The sequence below is a fragment of the Carcharodon carcharias genome, chromosome 9 (assembly GCF_017639515.1).
Source record: "Carcharodon carcharias isolate sCarCar2 chromosome 9, sCarCar2.pri, whole genome shotgun sequence".
NCBI lineage: Eukaryota > Metazoa > Chordata > Chondrichthyes > Lamniformes > Lamnidae > Carcharodon > Carcharodon carcharias.
In genome coordinates, this window is record NC_054475.1 from 92,020,636 (window position 1) to 92,040,865 (window position 20,230).

General features: G+C 44.7%; 1 protein-coding gene across 1 annotated transcript; it reads left to right on the forward strand.

Moving 5' to 3' along the window:
• The first annotated feature begins 2,455 nt into the window (after positions 1-2,455).
• Positions 2,456-2,836, forward strand: LOC121282304 (60S ribosomal protein L36-like). The gene has a single exon (XM_041195965.1). It carries the CDS (start codon positions 2,470-2,472, stop codon positions 2,785-2,787), a length of 318 nt encoding a protein of 105 aa, XP_041051899.1. The 5' UTR covers positions 2,456-2,469; the 3' UTR covers positions 2,788-2,836.
• The last annotated feature ends 17,394 nt before the right edge of the window (positions 2,837-20,230 follow it).

Genomic DNA, 20,230 nt, shown 5'->3' on the forward strand with positions numbered 1-20,230 from the left:
GCAGATCAGGACTCTGGCAGAAGAGCTGGGGAGGTGGAGGAAGATGAGTGTGCTGAGGAACTCTCTATACGTTCACCCTCCTCAGTGACCTTCACAGCCCTCAGTTAGCCTTCAGGAGGGGTGATGGAGCTGAGTGCTGGTGCACAGCAGCCAACCATTCCAGCAACTGCTGTGCCCACAGTGTGACCATTCTGTTAAGGGTATGCAACTCCTCATGTATCCCATGGATATCAGCACCCATACCCTGAACGGACTGATTCAAGTTACTGGGGAGGCTTGCACCCTTTCCTGGCCAAAACACTGCTCTTGCATCTACTCTGAGTGCTGCTCCATGTGTCTCTCCAAGAGATTGGCCAATTCCTCATGGCCAGAGCTCATGTGGTCAAGCCGCCTGGGACAATGCAGAGTCCATGACAGCAATGGGCTCCTCCATTCACAGTCCTAGAACTCCCACTGCCTCCAGGAACTCAGCCAGATGATTGCACATCTGTTGCTGATTATCTACATACTGTGCCCCAAAAAATGACTCCTGAGGCTGCATGTTCCTGCCCGCTGGAGCATCATCATGACTTTCCTCCCTCCTCCAAGGCAGACTGTGCACAGATATCTCTGACTCAGATACCTCCTCCTGCACTCTGGTGCTGTGCCCTACACCCTGTAGCACCAACCCTACATGTGTTACATCCCTACGATGTGCTGGTATCTGAGTTGGCAGATTATGGGATAGTCAGATGTATGCTGTATCCTCAGACATCTCTTTCTCCTCGTGATGATTGAGGGATGATCTGGTCCAAGGAGGGTAAGGGGGCAGGGCTAGAACCTGTGTGAGACACAAAAGGAGTTATTTAGGTATAGCCATTCTCAGTGTGATTCTCATAAAAGTGCTCCCTGATTCATGCCATTGCTTAACCACGCTCAGGCTGCCCTTATGACGCAACCCCATCGTTGTACTCCTCTCATGCCAATGTCCCATTGTGCTCAGTAAACTAATATTGTGGCCTACAACATTACCATTATGTACTAAGGTGATTGCAACATTGTCTTTATTACCCTGGCAATCTCCATAGCCAGCTGCTCCATGGGACTGCTTGCTTCTCAGCCAGGCTGACCCACCCCCAGTGCGGGCCATCTCCGTGGCATTTTTCACTCTTTTTGACTGCAAAGACAGCGTGATTTATATAATGCATGCAGCGATATCACTCTTCAATGCAGTTGTACATCACAGTGCTCATTCATGTGCTCTTTGCACACCTACATGATCTGTGTACACATACAAGTCTCAATGCTGAAGCAGAGATCTGTCCCAGTTCTTGCATCTTAGCTGCAGTATGCAGGTGTGACCTTTCCCTTGGAGCTCTGTGTGGATGAGCCAAGCTACCCATCTTGCCAGAACACAGCAGGTCAGTGACCCTTTTCCTGCACTGAATCCATGTCATGTGGCCATATCATCAATGTTGGTCTCCTGTTACACTCACCACAGCCATTATTTGAATCCAGGCCTTTCTGGTTGCTGCAGGGACATTACAGGGGCCAGGAGGGTTGAGGACTAGTCTCGTCTTCTGGATCTCTTGCACCAAAATTTGAAGGTACTGGTCAGAAAAATGTGGGGCAGCTGGTCCCTCCCTTCTGCCAGATCTTCTCTGTGTAACATTCTATCAGTAAAAATGTAAGGCACAAAGGGTCGTGAGCCAATCAGATTACAATGCTGTCATTCAGTTTTGTGTGCCGACATGAATTAAGCACTCTCACCATATCATCAGTGATTACTGGTAAGGTTTGGTGGAAAAAATGGCTCTACACAAATGCTTGGTGCCATGTATGTTGCAGCTTTGACTCCAAGATAGCATGCTGTGTTTCATGACCACTGAAAGCTCTACTGGTTTACTCCTTCTTAGTCACTGTTAGGCCATGACAGTGTGCAGCTGTGAGGGACCAGGTCAAGGGTCAACAGTGTGGACACATCCTGATAGACGGGTGGCAAGAGGGCAAGAGGATGGGATAATGAGCATGGCACTGTTCATCATTCATCCACCCACTGAGTCTTGACAGCTAAGTACATAACTGCAAAACATCTATACCTTAAGTGATACCTTAAGCAACAAAGTCTCCCGAGGAGCCTGTTCCGTCATTCAATCAGTGACATTAAGGCTGATCTCTTTCCTAACTCCATATATCTGCTTTGGCTCCATTCCCTTAATACTATTGGCAACCAAATATCTAGCAATCTCAGATTTTAACTTATTAATTGAGCTAGTTTCATATGGAACAGAGTCCCACACTCCTATCAGCCTTTACTTGGAAACGTGTTCCTTATGATATCTGTTTATTAATAAAGACTCTCTTTGAAAACATCAGAAAATGTTTCACATTAAAATTAACAGCCTCCACACCCCCCACCCACCCCCAGATTACTTAATCAATTGATTTGCAGGCTATCATTGTGTTGGCAATTTTAACGAGGGAGCAGACATGGCGATCAGGTATCCTATGGCAGTTTGCCTGCGCAAAGGTCATCCTGTCACCAAGAATGAGACTGGCCCAAGGCATTGCCGTAGAAGAGGACGCTTAACCAAGCACACCAAGTTTGTCAGAGATCTGATCCGTGAGGCCTGTGGTTTTGCTCCTTATGAAAGGCGTGCAATGGAATTGCTGAAGGTCTCTAAAGACAAGCGTGCACTCAAATTCATCAAAAAGAGAGTTGGTACTCACAACTGTGCAAAGAGGAAGAGAGAAGAACTCAGCAATGTGCTGGCAGCAATGAGAAAGGCAGCTGCGAAGAAAGATTGATCTGCACAAAGTTGCTACCATTAAAGTTATTTCGAAATTAAAAAAAAAATAAATGCACATCTTGAAGAAAGTGCAGCACAAAAACAGATTGGCCCAGGCTATAGGCTATCTATTAAAAATTGTATCTTATGTGTCCCAGGGAGTTAACCACTTCAATGCTATTTCTAATACAATATAGTAAAAAATATTTGTCAAAGTTAAGATAAATTAAGGTCAATATACTATTGGAACTGCTATAACATGGTCACCGTAAACCAGGCAATCAAACAAAACTGCGTGAGTAATTCGAAACCTGGTTGATCCAAAGTTTTGCAATTATCAAGTGCCATATACAAGTGATTTCAAGCCCTGGGTGAGTCCTTGGAATTTGGGTTGATTGCCTGACCTGGACCCCATCGCTGTGATTTATATACACTTTCAGAGGCTTGGAGACTTTCACTACCAAGCATTATTACACTGGGTTCCAGGTGAACACGAGGGGAGTGAACTCCCAGCTTTGGAGTCCCTGGGCGGAATTTTAAACAGCCCAAACAGTGGGACTTTTAGTGGGTCAGGAACAAAATTGCTGCTCGAGTGGTCTTTGGCGAAGTTCTTTGACATATTAGCAACCCGCTTCCAGGTTTCCCGATCAGAGAGGGTGGGCAGGATGATGTGCCAAATTTGTCAAAAGGAGGATTTCTGGCTAAATGGACCCTTGCAGGGGTCAGGAAGGCTCAACTTGATTCCCGAGACTGCAGCGACCACAAGAATGGAGAGAGAGACCTAGGAAGCCGGTGTCCCCCAGCCCAACAGCTCTCTCACTCTTACTTGGAGGTCCTGTGGTGAGATCTGGTGAGGTCTCACCACAGTGAAGTGCTCTATTCCAAGGATGTGAGGAAGAGGATAACCTCTCCAATTAAGCAGGACCGGATGGAAGAGTTCCAAGGAAGTCAGAAGTGTGACCCCTCTAACCTGGAGACTGTGTACTGACAGGACCCAGTGCCAAAGGATGGGGGACAACATTTTCAGGTGCCAAGTCCCACATTCTGACTTTCTACACACCCATACCTCCACAAATGTTGTTCTTCCCTCCTCTCCATACAAACCATTTCTAAATTTTGAAATAAAATCATGGAACTTTGGAAGTGGCAAGAAAGTTTTGTCATGCAATTTCCAGTGGAATTTTAAAAACATTTCTTCAGTTAGTCTTTCCTGTTTCACATTGCCATGAAAGGAAATATTTAGAAGAATCAGAAAAATTTTACACTACCCAAAAATTGGTATTATCCGACATGGGCCTGGGTTTTCATTCCTGAGGTGGGTGCCAGAGTCAGAAAAGTTTCCAGCTTGTTGCACCTGCCTCATGAGTAATTTTGGGGAGACAGTGGTGGAGTGGTAATGTCATTGGACTAGTAACCTAGAGGCCTCACTAATGCTCTGGCAGCTTGTGGGATTTAAATTCAATTAATAAATCAGGATTTGAAAGTTAGTCTCAGGGCAGAATTGTCCAGTCCCTTTTGCAGTGGGTGTCATAGCAGGTGGGGGGAGGGGCAGAGTGTACAATTTGGCGTTTGGGGTAGAAATTGGTGCATAGCAGAAAACATCTGATGGTGGCGGAATGCAAATCCTGCTAGAGGCCAGCGTGAACCCGATTTGCATCCCATTACCTGAAGAGGAAGGCATATCGGGGGGTGGGGTTGGGGTTGGGGTGGAGAAAGGGGCCAAGGGCAGGTGAGGTTGGGGGTGGGGGAATGGAGGTGTCAGGGGATGAGATAGGGAGGAGGGTGTATGGGGGGACACAGGTGTAATGGGGGAGAATGCAACAAGTGGGGAGGAAGGTGTAAAGGAGGGATAAAAGCAAAATACTGTGGATGCTGGAAATCCAAAACAAAAACAAAAATACCTGGAAAAACACAGCAAGTCTGACAGCATCTGTGGAGAGGAGCACAGTTAACGTTTTGAGTCCGAATGACTCTTCATCAGAACTAAGAAATATAGAAATGAGGTGGAATGTAAGCTGGAAAAACTCAGCAGGTCTGGCAGCATCGGCGGAGAAGAAAAGAGTTGACGTTTCGAGTCCTCATGACCCTTCGACAGAACTTAGTTCTGTCGAAGGGTCATGAGGACTCGAAACGTCAACTCTTTTCTTCTCCGCCGATGCTGCCAGACCTGCTGAGTTTTTCCAGGTAATTCTGTTTTTGTTTTGGATTTCCAGCATCCGCAGTTTTTTTGTTTTCATATTGGAATGTAAGCTGGTTGAAGAGGGTGGGACAGGTAGAGCTGGGTAGAGGGCCAGTGATAGGTGGAGGCAAAGAGATTGCCAAAGATGTCATAGACAAAAGGACAAAGGGTCTTGACAGTGGTGATATTAGCTGAGGAATATGTTAATGAGGAAATTAAGGGTAGAAAGCAGCACGAGCAAGATAGTCCTAGTGGGGGTGGGGTGGGGGGAAGGGATCAAAATAGGCTAAAAGGTAGAGATAAAACAATGGATGGAAGCTCGTCCTGCTTTCCATCCTTAATGTCATCATTAGCACATTCCTCAGCTAATATCACCACCGTCAACACCCTTTTGTCCTTTTGTCTATGACATCTTTGGCAATCTATTCTTTGCCTCTACCTATCACTGGCCCTCTACCCAATTCTACCTGTCCCACCCCTTCAACCAGCTTATATTCCACCTCATTTCTATATTTCTTAGTTCTGATGTAGTCATTCGGACTCAAAGCATTAACTGTATTCCTCTCCGCAAATGCTGTCAGACCTGTTGAGTTTTTCCAGGTATTTTTGTTTGTGTAAGGGAGGGAGTTTGGATGGGGGGTGGTGTCTCTGGAAAGCAGGGAGTAAAGTTGGAGGACAGAGTAAAGGGGGAGAGGAGGGATGTCCACCTGAACATGCAAGGGAGGAGTCTGTGGAGTCAATGGCTACTCCTGGAGAGTGAACTGAGTGTGGGCATGGTCGGGGGGAATGGTAAGTGTGAGAGGGGCAGAGGGATCTAGTAGGGTGGGAGGGTGAATGTGCATCAGTATCAGTAGAAGGGAAGGCGAGGGTGGTTGGTGGGGTCTCAGAGGCAGTCATAGATCCTAGATGTGGGAAAGAGGAGGACAGGGAGGTCAATGTGGATGGGGGAAGGATTCCCAGGAAGGAAGGGAATGTGCACGTTCACCTAAACATCCTGGAAAGACAAAGATTCGGGTTGGTAGGTGACAGTGGGGAGGTGGAAGGTGATGCCGGGGGGTCGACAGTGATGAGGGAAAGGACATGGGTGACTGGAGGAGGGTAAAGAATGGGGGAGCTGACAATATACTTGACCACAACTATGGTTGTTGAAATTGAAATTGAAATTGAAAGTGGATGGAGCCTCATGTTGGCTGGGCACAGGTGCTGCATGGGAGTGTGATCAGTTGGTGAGCGGAGATGCAGGTCAGCTCAGATAGACAACCGGAAGAGAAACCCAGCAGGCAGCATTCACAATGCTCAGGACAATGAGATGAGTGTGATGGATGAAGGCTCCATGTGCATGGGAGTGTGTTTGCACGAGGCTCCAAAAGGCACTGCCACCCCTCCAGAATCACTTGTGGTCTGGCTGCATGCAGCTGAACTGTTAGTGGTGGGGTGGGGATGGGGGAATGCAGTGGGAGTATTCACAAAGCCTGCCAATGAAGCTGAAATACACCTTTACACATTATTCAGTGAAAGTGAATATATTTTCAGATTATTAAATGACAAAATGTGTACACACAAGCAACCACTTTTGATCAAATCTTCTAGACCTACTATTTCTTCTAGGTGCTGCCCTGACATCTGCAGCAGGGGTGGAAGCAGCCTGTGCAATGTTTGGCCCTGTTGCCTCTGATGACTTTAGCATGTATTACTATGACACAGCCAATGGCAAAAGCTGAGTTGCTCAAATCCCAGGAGGAAACTTAGAACAACTGTCATAACCCATTTTTGCAATTCGTATGTTTCATGATGCAGGCTTTGAATTCAGTAGTAATAAGACCACTGAGTCACAAGGGGCTTTTATAAAACAAACTTAAACATTTATTAATACAAAAAAATGTTGTAAGCACATATATATGTCTACAAAATTACTACTATAATAACTACAAAAATCCCCTAATTAATCTGGCTCTCTTAACAGGTTACACCCCTGTTAAGGTAACAGTAAAACTCATAGATTTAAACAGACACCCAGGAGAGCACACCCTGGACAGCCGCATTAAAAATGAGTTTCTTTCAACCCTGCGTTCCTGCAGACCGACTTGAAGCTTACAGGCTGGAGGCTTCTCACACTTGACGAATCTTAAAATGCCTCTACCTTCTATACGCTCTCCCTTCTCTTTTATACATATCTTCCTCTTTGAACATAAATTTTCCATTGAATTTCTAGGTTTTCAATTTTACCTCTTCTAACAATAACATCCTTTGATTCCACTAATTTTATTTGTATGAAAAATAAACACGCTTGGCGCCTTCTAGCTAGGTGCAAGATTTCACCTATTCTTTTGAATGGTTTATTTAAAAATACAAATTTTTCCCATGACACCTATATTTCTAAACTTCCCCATGTTTCTTTAATTACCATTTCAAACCGACTTCTCTCTATACATCAAAGCCTCTAGACCTGCTGGCTTTAATCCAATTAAGACACACATAGACACAGACACCACTAAACTCTATTTTTAAAAAATAACTTCCAATAACATTATAGACATTAATCTTTTCATGGCAGTATCTTCTGGAGGGCTGAGGGCTTGAGGGTCCCAGCTTGCTTTAGCTGCCCTCCTGTAGGTCAGCTGCTCCCTCTTTGGTGACAGAGGACAAGATTGAGGGGGCAAGGGCAAAGGGGACTCAGACGGAACGGGAAGCCTCTGAGATTCCTGAGTGGATTACCCAGGAGTGTCTAGTTGGCACTCCTCCTCCCTTCAGGTACCTGAGTGCCCCAGCATGACTCCTTGAGCGGAAGAAGCACCTGGAGGGACATCATGGTGCCCCACTTCCCTCGCACGTTGCCACTGCAGGAACACTCCCATGGCTACGGGGATGGAGTACAGGTCTGCATGCATCTCTGTGTTCTGCTGGACAAGGGTCTCCAAGGCATCCGCCATCTTTCCCATGGAGACCTCCATGCATGCACATGTGGGAACCACTTCACGGAGCAGGCCAACACACTCCTCTGACTCACCTGCTACTCTGTTGAGGGCTTCTAACAGCTCTGCATGATGTTTCCCCACCTTTTGCTGACTCTCCATGATGAGTTGGAAGGCCGAAACCAGAGGTTCATCATCTGACTCAGACCTCACAGACGCCTCTTCCCCAGCAGTCCTTCAAGTGCCGGTGGCACTCAGCTGAACCTTCCTCCTCCTGCTTCGGACACCTGTCCATGTGGTGGCCACCAGATTGTGAACCCGAGCTTCCTCTAGATCTAGGTCCCACCGAGGTGTGTCTCTGCGCTGGTGGAGGGTGTGGGTAAGCACTGTGATGGGTCTTCCAGGCTGCTTATTTCCAGCTCTTCAATGGAGGAGTGCCCTCTTGGCTGGAGGTGAGAACCTGGATGGAGCTGAGGGATTGGCTGGCTGAGGGTGTCGGTTGCTTGGCAGAGCTCCCTGTGAACCAAAGTAGAGGTAATGAGTGCAAGGCAGCAGTGTCAATAGCAGGAGAGAGAGCACTCACAGTTGCATTGAGAGAGGAATATGTGGTGCAGGATCCTCACGAGTTGTTCACTGCCAACTTCACAGTCACTGCAGGCAGGGTCATGTCCTCACCAATCAGTGTGATGACATGCTCCTCAAAGTGAGTGAGGGGATTAATGTGGACGACTCCATCCCCCATGGTCTGGGATCTTTTCCTGCTATTTTGAGCCAGTTTCTCCTGCATGCAAACAGATGGAGAGAGAATGAGCTGGACACATGGTACTGTGTGGAATGTTTGTGTGGTGAGCGGAGCCATGGACAGGATGAGGACATGAGCTCCAGAGGATATGAGCCTGATGGAGATGTGAGGGTGTGTGTGAGAGTTAGTGGTGTTGTCCCTTGAGGTGTGAGATCCCTGTGGATGTGTGATGGGTTTGTGAGTATGTGAGTTGAGAGTGATGAGGTGGTTGACTTACCCTGGTGGAATGGATGAGATCATTCATCCTCTTCCTGCATTGGATGGCTGACCTCCTCTGTGCGCCGGTGGTGCTGACCGCTGCTGCCACTGCCTCCCAGGGTGGATTGGTGACTCTGGTGGACCTCCTGTGGCCAAAATGGGAGTAGAGGACATTGCAGTGGCCTTCCATTGAATCCAGCAAGCGCCCCAGAGAGGCATCACTAAATTTGGGGGCTGCCATCTTCTTTGTTTTCGGGCCAACTGTCGCCTAAAGCTTTCCTGGTCTGTAGATATGGAGTAGGCTGCGCTCTGGTGCGCTTTAAATATGGCGCCAGAATGAGGAAGCACTGAGGTCATGACACAGCGGACAAAGCTGAGCCCGCCCACCAGTGATCTGGTATGTTTCCCATGAATACATTATTAATGAGTTGGAACATGTCAAGAAGGGGACAATTCAGCGTAAAAATCCACCATTGCAGCTGAGGATTAAAACGACTTATTTCACACCCGATACCGTACGTAGTGCAGATCTGGGATAATTCTGCCCTCAGCAATGGTGACCATGAAACTATCATCGATTGTTGTAAAAACCCATCTGTTTCAGGAATGTCCCCTTTGGGAAAGGAAATCTGCCATCGGGTCTGGTTTTCATGTGACTCCAGGCCCACAGCAATGTGATTGGCTCTTAACTGCCCGCTGAAGTGACCCCGAAAGCCACTCAGTTCAAAGGCAACTAGGGATGGGCAACAAATGTTGGGCGTCCACAGAATAAAGAAAGAAAGAGTGCTCCACGATCTTCATTCAGGGTTGGGGCTGGGGTGGATGGTTTCTGGATCAGGCCTGTCTCCCTCAGAAACAGTTCAGAGGCAGCTACAGGGTCTGCTGAGTGCTGAAACACGCTGGTTAAAAGGGCTGCCTCAATTCTCTGGGACTCCGCCCCAGCTGTATTATTAAATATTAGGCCCTCATCCCTCAGGTCCCACCATTCCCCATGCCCCATCCATGTCAACTCATGCCAACCCATGCCCCCACCCATCCCCAATGGCCCCTCACATCCTCTCAGACACAGACAGGCTTTTTTTTTTATTTAAAGGAGCAGCCATTTAAATAACCTGACAGTGTGACAGCTCCACAGGCCTCATCCGCCCTTTACAAGCATTTATGCCTGCCCTAGAAAAATCATAACTCACATGGCAGGATAACACCCTTGCTTCAGCAAAAATGGGGTCTGTTTAAACTCAGGACTGTGTTCAAATGGCCCTGCTGAGTTCGAGTTTACCCATGCATGTGTTAGGTTCCACCCCTCTTCTCCTCCTGGTGAAAATAGGATCTGTCTGAAATGGGGGTGGGAATTCCAGGTCCAGGTTCACAGCACCAGTTGGATAAGCTGTGGAGTCTGAAAGAATCTAGGTCATGGTGTCAAATTGGCCACAATATAGTGGCAAGTTAGTATTTTTAATGCCCGTGCTATTCAAGTCAAGCTTTTTATGGAATGAGGAATTAAAGTAGGCTTATGCCACTTTGAGCCAAATATAAAGTTGCTATTGTACTAAATAGGCCAAAATAGCTTGCAGAGCATCATGTTGACCAATCCCCTCATTAAACAACTGAACCTAGCTGTAGTAAGATAAAACAACATTTGACCATCCACATGGAGCCATTGTAATGATACGTTCCAAGGTGGTTCACAGGACCACTATGGAACAAACTATGACACTGATATTAAACGAACACCCAAACAAAAGAAATAGATAACAGTGCTAACATAAAGTGGAGGTGAACAAAAACAAGACAGAAAAAAAATAAAATTCAGCAATGTCCACACAAACCGGAAGAAGGTAAAATAATACCTGTTCTTCTTCCTATCATTTTCACCTTTCAAATCAATGCCAATATATAGCAGTCAATCTTGCTCAACTCCATTTTACCTACAATCTCCCTTACTGCACTAAAGCATCATTAGCAAACACTTACTTGAAGGTTATGTTGGAGGACAAGAATTGGAGGTTGCGAGAAAGCTAAGCTTCTCAGGCAGCAAAGGAGAGCCAGATCATCCCAGCTCTATTCATCCTAGACAGTCTTTGCGAGATTTCTCTTGAGCTGTGTTTCAAAGAGGCTATGCCTCAGCTTGAAGTTTTGCAAGTGTTTTATTTGCTACCCCAGCAGCAAGATCTTCAGATGAAGTTACAGTGCAGACAAATCTCATTGTAACAAATTTCACAACTTGGAAGTTTTATGTAAAATGTTAGTTCCAGGCTGTTACAGGAGTCCAGATCAGCTAATTCAGTGTCCATACTTGCATCATCCCAATCACAAATGCCCGCTTTACCACTGCAACTGTATGCATACATTTCAATGTAGATTGCCCTCTCAGACATCACCCAACAATCAACTTCTGTGCTATTGTAGGCATCCCCAGGGCTTTACAATCAGCTGTGTCTCCAACATGTGAACCCCATAACTGCATAGATCAAAGCCGTTTTTATTTCTTGAACATACAATTAATGAAGCAAATTGCAGGTTCATGGGACAAGTGGAGAAAGAGAATGAGATGAAATATGTCATGAAAGTTGATCATGCAAGTGCTGCAGGTACTGTGTGAACATGCTCAAGCCATATTTCATTCGTCAGGAGTTGGTGCTCTGTGTTATAATTGTTCCTGAGGGGAGACATATGCCAGCTGATGATTGACATCATCGTAAGTACTTCAGGCTCAGACATTAACAGTTTAGCTTCGTATACTTAGAAATGGTGGGCAGGAAAATTGTTGTATGTTTCAGACAAGCCAGACCACCATAGCAGTTTGTAGATAAATTAAAGACAGACAAGGGTCCAGTACATCACAGTGCTTATTCCAGCACAGCTTTAGAGGGACAGTCAGAGAAATCCAGGCCTTTTTTTTTTGCAGTGGTATTTCACAACCAAAAAAGTCACCTTCATTACCCACTATACATTTCTGTCCACATAAGAGCTGAAAACACCATGTTTAGAAGGGCTATTTAGAACCAAATTAGCCAAATATATTTGCAAAATTACATAGGAGGACATTAATTAAGGTAACAATTATCATTGTTCAAAATTTATTTTTAGAAACTAAAAAAAGCCTATTTTTGATTATTTTTTGCATCGTTTTGAAGATTGGTACACAGGATGCTTCAGTTCACAAATTCCATGGCTAGAATTTTATGCTCCCCCACTGGTAGGTTTTTAGGTAGCCAGGGCGAGCGGAGTGGTGTCGGTGGGTGTGGGGGGTTGGGAGGGGCGCCGTGGTGGGTGCAGTGAGGAGGGCGTGAAATTGAAGGGGCAGGATTCCCTCTGGGTTCCCACATGCTGCGAACACGCAGCGATTTTACATTGTGGCAGGCAAGGCCTCGAACGGGAAGCCTGCCCTTGTCCCAATTGAGGTCATTAAGTTGCTAATTAATGGCCACTTAAGGCTGGTGGGAAGATTGAAACTCTGTGTGAGATGCCTGAAATATATCAAAGTTACATCCCAGGCGGGAAGTTGGGGGGCCGGGGGTGGGGGGAGACCTCCATCAGAAACCCTCTTCTAAAATTGGGTGCCCTCCCTTAAAGTGGCCTCCGGACCTCCCTCCCCACCGGCATCTCCCCCAAGACCCTGATCACCTCCCTCGTGCCCCCCTCCCTCCCTCCCTCCCAGGCCTTCCCTACCCTTGCCACCTTGGTACCCCCTGAACTTACCTCAGCCTCTAGTTTCTGGACTTAGTCTCTGACATCTTGTTGAACTTCCTTTTCTGTCCACTGCAGCGCTTGTTGCTGCAGGGACTGGAGAGCTGCTGGCCAATGAGGTTGGCCAGCAACTCTCTAAGGTGAGACATCCTCCTGAGTGAGGGGCGGAGATCCAGCTTGCAGCCAATTAACACTCATTGCAGCGTAAATTGGCTGCAGGGCAGTCGGAGTCCCACCCACTTTTCAGATGGCGGGAAACAAGACCCCACCATCCTAAAAATTCAGGCCTATTTCATTACAAATGAGCTCACAGAATGGGGAAAGCAATTGCACTTATACTGTCCAATCAGGCTTTCAACACTTTAGATCAAAGGAGCCCTCTCTCTCTGGCATACAATGGGGTAAATAATTTTTTAATTAGGTTGAAGACTTGAATTGAAGCCTGACTGCAATGGGCTTTGTGTTTTCTTTTGATGCCTTACATACATGACAAATATTTTAGCTACAAGAACAATCCTTTGCAACCATTATGCATCTACAAACATCCAACGTTTCAAAGCAACAAGAAAATTTTAGTACAATTAACATGCAACAACTTTCCTCTGGGAATTTGGCTAAGCTTGCACATAATCCCAGATAAAATATGAGTAATTGTTTTAAATCATTTCCCAATGCCACCTTGCAGCAGCCCCCCACTCCTCCATCCAAAGATAAAACAATTTCTTTGAGAACGCAGGTTACAGTTTGATTTTAAATGAATACTGGCATATTTAAAATTTTATATAAAGGTATGAAAGATTCTATTTTGAAGCAAGATGGAGATCTATTTCCATCATGTAACTTGCTTGGAGATGGCCTGGAATATGTACACCAGTAAAGTGACTAGAACTACGCTGGTAAACATTTCTGGTTAAAATGATTCCATGGATCACATCCGATAGATATAGTCCTCTGCACATACTATCAAGCGCACTGCATTTGTTGCAATTGGTATTGCTTTTATCACATTATTGCCCTTCAGATATATTGCTATGCATAGCTAGATTTGTCCGGTAACGGTGTTTGAAATACAGCCTGCAACAAGGAAGTCATTCTGCTCCCAGCTCCTGTGTCTGGGTTGCACTGTTTCAGCAGTCCAGGCATATTGGGCTATTATGAAATGGTAGGCATTGATAGTACTGAGCTCAGACTGCAAGGTCAATAATCTTCACTTGCTTCTACATGGTCTCAGAAGGACCATCAGCTTGCTTAATTTACATCCAATCCATTTGGCTCACACTACCCAAGCTTTCCTCAATAACTGTACACTGAATGACGCTTTGAAGGTGACTTGTTGCTATTCCATGCAATTTAGCTGTGCTTAGAGTGAATGCAGCAGGTGCCATGCAGAAAATCTTAGCTCCTGGTTTAATTCATGGTTTGTGAAGCTTCTGACCCTGCACAATGCCATTGTCACCAGCTATGCTAATTTTGCTTCAAATTAGCCATTTTCAGCCCTCCTCTTAATTATTTGGGAAAACTACCTCTGAATGGACAAATGGATAGGTGCTGAAACTTTGATGCATCTTTTGACAAGCTGGGTGCCACAGCCATTCTTAGGCTAAAGCTACTTCAATCATCCTCAATGGCATGCATGTCTAAACAATTTGTGTCTGTCTTCATAGAATTGCAACGTTGAGAGGAATAGATCATTTCACATTAAACATGGTTATACAAGCATCAGATTAGATCACATGTCACTTTATATTGAACTCACTGTAGATATAATAGTATATAATAAATATATACATATATACATATTTCAGTGCCACACTTCTATAGAAATGGCAAGAGACCCAGTGTGAAAATTCTTCAAATTGTGCAATGATTGAAACGGAAAATGCTTCAACTGAAGAGCAGTTGGAGAGACTGGAATCTGGATGATGATCAGAGAGTCCCAGTTTTGCCAGGATGGTACCTGCACAAGTCAGTGACCCTCCCATTGACAGAGAGGCAGGAGGATGTGACAAGGCCCAAAACAGTCGAAGAACCCAGCTAGGTTGAGGCTGCAGAGGTCCTGCTGGTCTTAAAGGCAAAGCCTCATTAACATTTTTATGTTCCATTCCCCAAGTGGCAGCCTGACAAGTAAGTATGAGTGAACACCAGTGGCAAGACCCTGGGGACAGTTCTCAATAAATGAGAGGTATAAGAAGCCATTGATTGACCTGGAGGGAAGCCAAAGTATTCCATGTGAAGCTTGAAGTCACTCCCCGTCTCCTAGCTCATCAGCATGCTGAAACAACCAGCACCTCTCACCTTCCTTCCACTGTTTAGTTGCCTGACATTAGGGAAACGTGTCAGCAACATTAGATTTCAAACCAGCCTCCCAGCTGCACCGGAGACCAGATTTAAATATGTTAATGAAGTGTCCCAGCTCTCCATGTTGAAACATATGAACACTCCAATAACCACACCCAAAACAAAGGCTGCATTCTCTGCACTGGAACAGTGTTCCATATTTAACCAATTAATACCTGATTCTTGAGGCCACAATGTCCAGAATATGGAGATCAGGAGATCATCCACAGGCTTAAAAAATGTAGTAAAATTAGCTTTAAATCATCAATTGGATAAGCCAGGTAATGTAACGCTGAAAATATGAAAGTGAAAAAGCCTCATCACGGAGAGGCAGGATGCTAAATTAATATATTTAAATCTAGTTCCCATTGGGAGGCTGATTTAAAATCTATTATTGTTTGTTTCCCAGGAGTAGAGAAACTCAACAGTGAGTTAATATTAGAGTCAATAAGCAGATTACTGGGATATTAACCCTATTGCACAGTTACACAACTAAAGCACATTAAAATAAAATTAAAACATTGTATATTCCCTGTCTTTCCTATTTCCTCTCATTTTCCTTTCTTCCCAATCATTGTCTTACTTTCAAATTGTTTTAAATATTTTTCTATTCTAAGCCCCTTTTGCTTTTCAGTTTAACATGCTCAACCTACAGTTATGTTACTGTCTTTTTTCTTTATTTCAACCATCTTGGAATCAGATTTTTTTATCAGTAGAAAGCAGCTTTAAAAGTCGATTAGTGACAAAAATTCCAAAGATTGATCTGGTTGCATCACAGACCTGGTCAACCTTTGACAAAACAATCACATCCAAACCGAGAACTGCTGGTATACTAAACCATTTTATCAAAAGCTCCTGTAGTCTGACAATGTCCAGATGAGAAAGTCTGAAAGATTAAAATTCAGCAGTTCAAGTCAGTTTTTAGGACAAATTAAAAATAAATTCCTTGGATTCATTTTGTTCTATATCCCTTAGCAACCCAATTAATCTAATACTATTTCTTAACTTTCCAGGATCATTGATTTTTTTCATTGATTCTTAATTAGTTTTTTTTCCAATCATGTCCCCTTCTGTTGCAGTCCAGCACAGCAATCTTTAATAACTGAATGGCATTGTTCACAAGCTCCATTTTAAAATTGCTTCATCAATCTTTTTTTAAATCAATACTTTGTCTTAGACATATGCCATCTATTTATTTTTCATAAATTAGACCAAGCAGAGTGAAACTCAGATCAGCTCAGGCTCTGACACTTTACAAGGTCATGTAGCTTGTCACTAGTTAGATTCAAATATTGTTTTTAAATTTTCTTCTCAGTATCTTTCTGTCTATAATACGTGATTCCTTTAATGAAAAATAATATAAGTTGCACAAAATCTGGTTCAAAATCGCACACAAAACTGGCACAAAATATAAAAGCATTCTACAGGAATTGAGCAGTTGAAATAATTGAAATATTGTATTTCTCTTACTTGTAGGATTGAAATAATAGTTCGACTTTTTTTTCCCTTGTTTAAGTAATCAGAGTAAACACCCTTTCCTTATACCAATCCAATTACCAGGTCACGGCAACAGGGAATGATTCAATTTTTTCTCATTCATCAGTAAACACCTTCTCCATTCCCCATGCTCCTAACATTTACAATCAAGACTACTTCAAACCAAACAGCTCTTTGTATGATGTTGAAAGAGACCCAACAACTCAATAACATGATTTCTGAAGTGCTACATTTAAGAGCTCAGCATAGATTGATGCTTGGGATATTGAATTATAATTTAAACAAAGCGGGAAGTATAAATTATCTTGGTATATGATTTAAGGTGCCTGGTATGTTAATATGCTGATAGTAGTTTTGGAAATAGTTTTCCACCTGCAAACTGGCATAGAGGGATAATTACAGCAAGACCTGGACTGACCTAGGCTGACAAGTGGCAAGAAACTTTTGTGCCAAACAAGTACCAGGCAATGACCATTTCCAACAGGAGAGAATCTAATCATCATCCCTTGACGTTCAACGAAATTACCATCACTGACTCCCCCACCATCAACATCCTGGGGGTTATCATTGACCAGACACTGAACTGGACTAGCCATATAAATACTATGGCTACAAGAGCAGGTCAGAGGCTGGGAATCCTGTGGCAAATAACTCACCTCCTGACTCCCCAAAGCCTGTCCACCATCTACAAGGCACAAGTCAGGAGTGTGATGGAATCCCCTCCACTTGCCTGGATGAGTGCAGCTCCCACAACACTCAAGAATCTTGACACCGTCCAGGACAAAGCAGCCCGCATGATCGGCACCCCTTTCACAAACATTCACTCCCTCCACCATTGATGCACAGTGGCAACAATGGGTATCATCTACAAGATGCACTGCAAGAACTCACCAAGGCTCCTTAGATAGCACCTTCCAAGCCCACAACCACTACCATCTAGAGGGACAAGGGCAGTAGACATTGGGAACACCACCACATGAATGTTTCCCTCTAAGCCACTCACCATCGTGACCTGGAAGTATACTGCTGTTCCTTCACTGTCGCTGGGTCAAAATCCTGGAACTCGCTCCCTAACAGCACTGCAGGTGTACCTACACCACATGGACTGCAGCTCACTACCACTTTTTCAAGGGCAATTAGGGATGGGCAATAAATTCTGGCCTAGCCAGCAACACCCACATCCCATGAATGAGTAAAAAATACTAGGAACAATTCAGTGGAATTACTAGCATATATCAACTTCTGATATTTTTTGAAATTACCAGTTTGTATTTATAACAAGGGCTATTCTGTTTTTTTTTTAAATTCCTCTCGCAAAGTTGTATGGAGCAGTGGATTGGCACATTGTCCTTTCATTTCTGGAACTGCACTTTGATTTTAATCAGATTGATGAGATGAAAGTTCCCTTCCTGTTGGCTGTAAAGGTCTCATGAGAATCCAATCTCCGTGCAAAATATCCATCTAACTTTGTATAGTAAAGTATTTTTCCAGATTATTTGCCTTCTTTACCAAAGCATTTCAGTGTTCCAGTTGATGAGCCATGCTGTACCACACAATACATTATTATTCCCATCTGGAATTATCCTTATAACCCTATGCGGTTCCTAACTAGCCATTGATCCAGCTTCTTTTGAAGATATTAATAAATGCATCATTTGAGAATCTATTGCACATATCCATGACTCTGTGGAGAAAATCCCTTTTATTCTAAATCTTGCATGAAGGCTTTATGTCCTCCAGTTCTGCATAGCATAGAATCCCAATTTGCATATTTCCTCTCTCACTTCCTTGATGAGTTTAAAATGAATGGCATGCGGGTGAGCCTCTGTGTGGAATTAATTCCTTGAAATTCTTCATAATAAATGCTTTAATGTTGTCCACATATGTTGAAGATTGACCAATCTAAATAATTGAATGAGAAAATTGTTGAGCTCTTGGACTATTTTATTCCTGCTGTAGTTGGAAAGGAGAGCGTGGGAAATTGTACCTGTTTGATATATGTATAAGTAGCACATTGGCTGAAACTACAGGTTATCTCAATGCTAGCCCAGAAGAAGGTGGAGGAAAATAATTTGAGGGATGAAATGACCTTGACTTCCACTGGTGGTATCATCCCAATTGTGCGTATTGACCTTAGGTGTTCTTACAATAGGTGATACTAATCTGTATTCTGAACACTAGCCCATGGTCTTCGGTAATTATTGCACCAAGGCATATGTTTGGTGGCACAACAGTGGGTGTGGCCAGTCCAGCTGTGATGTCTTCTGATCTCCCTGGCATTTGTCTTTCATCATTTACTTCCTCAGCCATGAAATACTGTATTCAATACCAGCCCCATTATTAATTGTATTTGTGGGCCCATGGAAATGAATATGGGCAGTTCTGAAGAAAAGTCATTGTTTTGAAATATTAACTCTGTTGCTCTCCACAGATGCTGCCAGAACTATTAAGTGTTTGGAAAAATTTCTGTTTTAATTTCAGATTGCAAACATCCACAGTATTTGGCTTTTGTATAAATGAACATAGGGAACTGGCTTCACGTGCAGTAGCTCATTGTGATCCAGTTGTAGATTGATGCCACAGGTTACAGTAATTTTCTACTCAAGTCACAAACATCAGACTTGAGCCCTCAACCTTCTGAATCACAGGCCAGAATGCTACCCACTGAGCTATTGCTTCTGCCTCTTTGCCACTGGTTACAGGGATGTTATTAGGTGAACGTGTGTCTCCTTTAGATGACACCACTGTAGGCCAATTCAAAAGATATGCTGGTGAATTACATTTGTTGTTAAGGTGCCTCATCGATGTTATATGGATCTGAGCCCAATTTTCTAGTTCCCTAGATTCAATTCTATTGCGGTGAGGAGAAATTGTATTTATCCAAAGAGGGCTGAAATACTTTGCAAAGCCTTTTGGACATGTAAATGAGTGAAATGGAGTTCATGGGCAGAATTTTGAGGTCAGCGGGCCCAGGAGCAGCTGGGAAACAGCCTTCCGCCCACGATCGGCCCCCGCTCAAGATTTCACACTAGTGGGCCAATGAAGGTCCGCACAGCGTGAAACACGACTCCTCACTGGTCGGGCAGGGGCAGGTGCCTGTTGGCCAGTGGGTCCAATGGCGACCCAGCAGCCAGTTTAAATACGGCCCAGACAGCTCCTGGAAGGCTACCATGGAAGAACGTCTCCTCTGCATCTTCAAAACTCAAGTTATGGAGTCGAGTATGGCTGGACAAGGCAGGCGGGAGGGCAGGTCGGGTGGGAAGTCAGGCCCCAGCTTTTCGCATGAGTGCCTCGCGGTCCTCCTGGAGAAGGTGGCTGCCAGGAGGGACACCCTTATCCCCAGAGATGGGAGGAGGAGGTCACTGCACCTCCCAAGGAGGCCATAGGAGGAGGTGGCAGCGCTGGTTAGCAGCCATGATGTGGTGTGGTGCACATGGGTGCAACGTCAGAAGAGGTTTAATGACCTGCTGCACTCCGGAAGGGTGAGTGCCATGTTGGCATGCATCAGTGTGCAGAAGTGTTAAGGTCTGGCCGTCCCACTGTGGACCTCAGCGGCGCTAGAGTCTGAGTGCCAACTGTCAATGACGCAGGAGCTGGCTAAGGGGGTGAGCTCTGGCTGCTTGGACTGAGTGCCTTGCGGCTTGAGGGCCACGACTCGGATGTGCCCTGCAAGGTCTTCCTCAGATGAGGTTGGCCAGGCTGCAATGGCGCTGCAGGTAGACAGTGGACTAATCAATGCTCTTCTGTCCTTTCAGGAGAAGACAAACCATAACCAATCAGAGAGGTCACATACGGGAGGAGGCCTGTCCAACCTGCTGCTGCTGACCAGGTTCGAGCAGGACGCCCT